Source organism: Herpailurus yagouaroundi, unplaced genomic scaffold (assembly GCF_014898765.1).
Source record: "Herpailurus yagouaroundi ecotype Mexico unplaced genomic scaffold, PumYag 194, whole genome shotgun sequence".
Lineage (NCBI taxonomy): Eukaryota > Metazoa > Chordata > Mammalia > Carnivora > Felidae > Herpailurus > Herpailurus yagouaroundi.
Genome location: NW_024412425.1, coordinates 5,106,919 through 5,112,719, shown reverse-complemented (window position 1 = coordinate 5,112,719; position 5,801 = coordinate 5,106,919). Strand labels below are relative to the sequence as shown.

The window sequence follows — 5,801 nt, the reverse complement described above, 5'->3', positions numbered from 1 at the left end:
TTTTTTTTTTTTAAGATTTTACTTTTAAATAATCTCTGCATCCAACATGGGACTCAAACCTACAACCCCAAGATCGAGTCGCACGCTCTACTGACTGAGCCAGCCAGGCACCCCTCCTGCAGTTTTTCTGACCCCTGAATGTTATGTTGAAGGTTTTCTGTAAATGTGTGGTGAACCTTGGAAATCACCACCATTACTAACACTAATCAACATCATTCTAGTCCTCATCCTTGACATAAATGTAGGTAGAAAGTTTAGACAGTTGGATGGCTAGAAAAAATTTAAAGATAGGAAAGTTCAGTACATACCAATTACAAATACTGGAATAAATGTATGCAAATTTAACATAAGAAAAAGTAAGTGTATGTGAGGCAGTTGGGTTCTTTCACTGTAGACAATGGGTTCTTTCACCTAGTTTCTAAAAGATCCTTCTGAAGTTAAGAGAATTACATTCATTCCGTCTGTCAGTTTTAGATAGTATGTGTTTGGCTCTTTACTATAACAAGGACATTTGTGCCCTGCTCCACCCCCAAGTATATTAGTAATTTTTTTAAGATTTTTTAATTTCCTTTTTTTTAATTAAATTTAATTTTTTTTGAGAGAGAGAGCGAGCATGAGCAAAGGAGAGGCAGAAACAGGAGGGCACAGAGGATCTGAAGCGGGTTCTTCACTGATATCAGGGAACCCAATGTGGAGCTCGAACTCACAGACTATGAGATCACGACCTGAGCTAAAGTCAGACACTCAATTGACTGAGCCACCCAGGCACCCCTAGATTTTTTTATTTCTTTAATCTCTGCACCTAGCGTGGGGCCTTTGCGTTGACCAGTTGCATTGGTCACCTTTCTCCTCTCCTGTGTTCACATCCTTTTTCTTTCCCTTTGCATTCATTGAGATTCCCTCAAGCCTTTCCTTTCTACCTGTAATTACGTTTCACCTTTTTTCTGTTCCTTGTGGCTTCTGATGTTTTTCATTAGATATGTAATGGGGCTATTTTGACCCCCATATCTGTTTCCTTTTTCTCCTACCCCTCTGTTGCCCTTCTACCGTGGCAGGTCTCTGGGCTCAGGCCTCCTGTACATAACTCTGCTATTTGGTATTCTGTTGCCTCTGATTCCCTGCCCCTCCTTCTTTCCTACCCTGGTGGCTACTGGTTCTCAGACTCTAACCTTCTCATGCCTTCTGCAGACTGCATGTTGCACATTCTGGTTGGAAATTATCTCACATTCACCAGGTCATTTCTTCTAAGTCGTTTTATTTTGGCCTTGCTAGTTCAGTCTTTGATGCTTTTCTTTCCATCATCCCTGCCTGCATTTTCCTTTCAAAGTGTTTTTCTTTTGCTCCTCCAAACCAATTGCCTAACTCCTCTTGACTCCTGTTTTCCTGTTCTGCCATCAATGGGAGTTCTTTTCAGTTGTATTTTCTTGATGTTATTCTTCATGGCATTGTCCATTGATAAAGTTTTGTAAACTCTTTGGAATTTTTTTTTTTTTTTGGCCTGAATCCTTTCTTGGAGGTAGTGTGTTCTATTAATAAAATATATTTTTATTTGTTTGTTTATCTTAAATGTTTTTTTGTTTGTGTGTGTGTGTGTTTGTTTGTTTGTTTGTTTTTAGTAATCTCTACATCCAACATGCACAAACACATAAACCTGAGATCAAGAGTCACACAACTGAGGGGAGCCTGGGTGGCTCAGTTGGTTAAGCATCTGGCTCTTGATCTGGGCTCCGGTCACGATCTCAAGATATGAGTTTGAGCCCCAGGTTGGGCTCTGTGCTGATGGTGTGGAGCCTGTTTGGAATTCCCTCTCCCTCTCACTCTGCCCCTCCCCTACTCATGAGCTCTCTTTCTCTCAAAATAAAGAAACTAAAAAAAAATTTTTTTTAAGAAAAAAAACGAGGGGCACCTGGGTGGCTCAGTCAGCTAAGCGTCCAACTTTGGCTCAAGTAATGACCTTGCAGTTTGTGGGTTCTAGCCCCACATCAGGCTCTCTGCTGAAGGCTCAGAGCCTGCTTTGGATCCTCTGTCTCCCTATCTGCCCCTCCCCCACTCACACTCTGTCTCTTTCTCAAAAATAAAATAAAAACATTAAAAAAAATTTTTTAAGAAAAATAAACTCACACAACTGAGCCAGCCAGACACCACATGACATATTTTTAAATGGTTTTCAGTGTCCAATATCCTAGACAGTTGTACTAAAGACTTTAAAGTATATTTTCCTGATAAATCTGCTTTTTGTCATCAGCAGTCACTTGCTTTGTGGAAGAGGATGAGTGTGTTGTGAATGAAAGCAAGTGAGCGCTGCTTTTGCTTTTCCTGATTATTTTTTCGGCTTATTGGGTAAAATCACTCCTGTAGCAACACCAGGTGTGCTAATATTGCATCATCTTTCTCCTTCAGTTATCTTTAGTTACTTAACCTCTTTGTTTTATGGTGATCACTTAAGACGTGTCAGGCTCTGTTCTAAGTATCTAACGTGTATTAGTTTATATAATCCTCCTCAAAACAATCTTCTCATGATAAATACAGTCATTATTATGGAGAGGTGAAATCACTTGCTCAGTGGTAGAGCTGGGATTTGAACCCACGTAGTCTTGCTCCAGAGTCTGGGTTCCATCTACTAATCACACCTTCAAATATTGAGTGTATCTCCTGACACTGTCTCTTTGCTGGAATATGTTATATTTTTCAGGTCTTTCTGTGGAATTTGGAACAATTCTAATTTATACATGTGAGAAGAGTTGCTGGCCTGAAAATTGTCAGACTCCCATGGAAGAACTTTGTATTATACAAGAAGACCCAGATGAACCGTTATTTAAGTAGAGAATTTCCTTTTATTTATATAAATTAAAACAAATTTTAATGTCCAGATTTGTGTATTTTTACTTCATTTTGACTCACAAACTATTAACTCTTTGTGTTTTAAGTGCTGTCCTTTTTGCTTTATGGCACCTGTACTGGGGAGAAGCGAGATTTAGAACCTCTTGGCTGTGGGCTGGTCTACCCTTCCAGGGTCAGTGGCTTGTCTGGGCATTTTACACACAGAATGTGGCTCCCCTCCAGCCCAGAGGGCAAGTGTTCCTGCACGACCAGCTGGGGAGCCAGGAGCCGTGGTCAGCCTCTTAAGTGCTGCCACCGCACTTCAGCGCACTCTGCTGCCATCCCTGCATGCTGACAGATCAAGCCTCTTGATCTGCTCCAGCTTCTTTTTTTTTTTTTTTACCTTTATTTATTTTTGAGACAGAGAGAGACAGAGCATGAATGGGGGAGGGTCAGAGAGAGAGGGAGACACAGAATCTGAAACAGGCTCCAGGCTCTGAGCAGTCAGCACAGAGCCGGACGCGGGGCTCGAACTCACGGACCGCGAGATCGTGACCTGAGCCGAAGTCGGACGCTTAACCGACTGAGCCACCCAGGCGCCCCAGATCTGCTCCAGCTTCTTGAGATTCCCACCCTGTGACACTAGCTATTGAGACCTGCCCCTCTTTCTCCCACCCGACGATCCCCAGCCTCACCCATGCCTACCTTCTGCCCCTGCAGCATCACAGCACGGGGGCCCTTTCTCTCGATTCTGGACATGGTCCCTCTTTCCTGGTGTCCACTTTTCCAATTTCCCCTTTCTCCTTTCAGTTTTTATGTTATCAACCCTTCCATTCTGCTACCCTTTGGCAGCAGTATAAAAACACTCCCCCCCTTTGGGGCGCCTGGGTGGCGCAGTCGGTTGAGCGTCCGACTTCAGCCAGGTCACGATCTCTTGGTCCGTGAGTTCGAGCCCCGCGTCAGGCTCTGGGCTGATGGCTCAGAACCTGGAGCCTGTTTCTGATTCTGTGTCTCCCTCTCTCTCTGCCCCTCCCCCGTTCATGCTCTGTCTCTCTCTGTCCCAAAAAAAAATAAACGTTGAAAAAAAAATTTTTTTTTAAAAACACTCCCCCCCAGCTATGTGCAGACTTGCTATTTGCCTACGTAGATGAGGAAACTGGTATAAACAATTTGATTTGCTACTCTGGTAAACAATATATTAGGTCCAGATTCTCTTGAGGTAAGGTCCTCCTGGGCAGTGTGTGACCGCTGAGGACACCACCTGATCCTGCCTCCCAGGGCCCCTGAGGGAAAGTGGCTGACTGTATACAAACAACTTGCTGGTCAGTGAGGTACATAGGGGAGGAAAAATAATTTTCTCTTTGCCCTTCTAGGTAGTTGGCTGAGGCCCCCTGTAAGAAAAATCAGATTGACAGGAGAAAAACAGAAGTACATGTACCTCCTATATAGATGGAAGATACTCAGCAAAACTGAATAAACTCCCCGAAATGGCCCAAGCCATTACCTCAAATATAATCTTCAGCTGAAGACGAAAGACGTGGGGTGCATGGAAGTAGTTACGGGAAGTTATCAGGCAAAGCAGAGCGGAAAAGGGTAGGGTTGTTATATACTGTTAGAGAAACAAGATATGAGAAAATAAGTCCAGTGTGAACCCATTTATTTATTTCTTTAACGTTTAATTTTGAGGGAGAGAGACCGAGCACAAGCGGGGGAGGGGCAGAGAGAGAGGGAGACACAGAATCCAAAGCAGGCTCCAGGCTCTGAGCTGTCAGCACAGAGCCTGACACAGGGCTCAAACTCATGAGATCATGACCTGAAGTGAAGTCAGAAGCTTAAGCACCCAGGTGCCTCACCCAGGCACCCCATTGTGAACCCATTTAAATGTAAAACTGCAGGGGCACCTGGCTGGCTCAGAGAGAGCACATGACTCTTGAGGTCATGAATTTGAGCCCCACATTGGGTGAAGAGATGAGTTAAATAAATAAGAACAAATAAGTGAAGGAGACATAGATCAATTAAGACAAAGGCCTGGAGTGTGTGTCTGGCTCAGTTGGGGGAGCATGCGAGTCTTGATCTCGGGGTCATGAGTTCAAGATCGAGAGATGACTTTAAAAAAAAAAAAGGAAGGGGGCACCTGGGTAGCTCAGTTGGTTAAGCATCCAACTTCAGCTCAGGTCATGATCTCGCAGTTTGTGAGTTTGAGCCCCGCATCGGGCTCTGTGCTGACAGCTTGGAGCATGGAGACTGCTTCGGATTCTTTGTCTCCCTCTCTCTCAGCCTCTCCCCCATTGGCACATGGTCTCTCTATCAAAAATAAATAAACATTAAGAAAATAAATAGAAAGAAGGACAAAGGCCATCAAAGGTCCTGGGGAGTAGGAGTGGGTATGGGTAGGACTTTCATTTCCTGCACTTGTGTCCTAATTTGAATTTTTTAAGGTGAGCAAGCATTTTACACTTTATACTTACAGTCACACAAATCCACAAAGAAAAGCAAAGGCCCTCAGAATTAAGGTACTCAGCTCGGGCCGGCCAAGGGAAGACAAGGGAGGCAGGAGAGAAGCCAAGGAAGGTGACCCATTCACTGAATGTCTAGAGGGAGATGTAAGATCAGCATCCTGGGGAGGGCCTCCTGTAGGTTTAACTGCGAGGATGGGGTCTTTCTATAAGCCAGCCCTGTGTTGGGAAGGAACATCAGCAGTCCATTGTGCCCCCCACTCTGGTTGAGCACTCTGGCACTTCCTGCACTCTTGCATCAGGGCAGCAGCCTGAGTATTCCTCATAGACCAGCTTGGTGTGTGGTTGGTGAACCAACAGTTTATGAGAAAGACCACAGAAGTCAAAAGCATTTTCCTATGTTTTCTATCTTTATCCTTTCTCTTCTAATGATTATTTTTTACTGAGTATATTTGACATATAACATTGCGTAAATTTAAAGCGTGCGATGCGTGGGGTGCCTGGGTTGTTCTATTGGTTAGGCCT

General features: G+C 44.0%; 1 protein-coding gene across 2 annotated transcripts in view; it reads left to right on the top strand.

Moving 5' to 3' along the window:
- PDCD2L (programmed cell death 2 like) overlaps nucleotides 1–2,869 on the top strand; it is a 22,988-nt gene extending 20,119 nt beyond the window's left edge. For both annotated transcript variants that reach the window (XM_040446196.1, XM_040446195.1), the window contains exon 7: nucleotides 2,693–2,869. In XM_040446196.1, coding sequence (XP_040302130.1) covers nucleotides 2,693–2,823 — 131 coding nt within the window. In that variant the 3' untranslated portion in view covers nucleotides 2,824–2,869. The remainder of the gene's footprint in view (nucleotides 1–2,692) is intronic.
- Nucleotides 2,870–5,801: the final 2,932 nt, after the last annotated feature.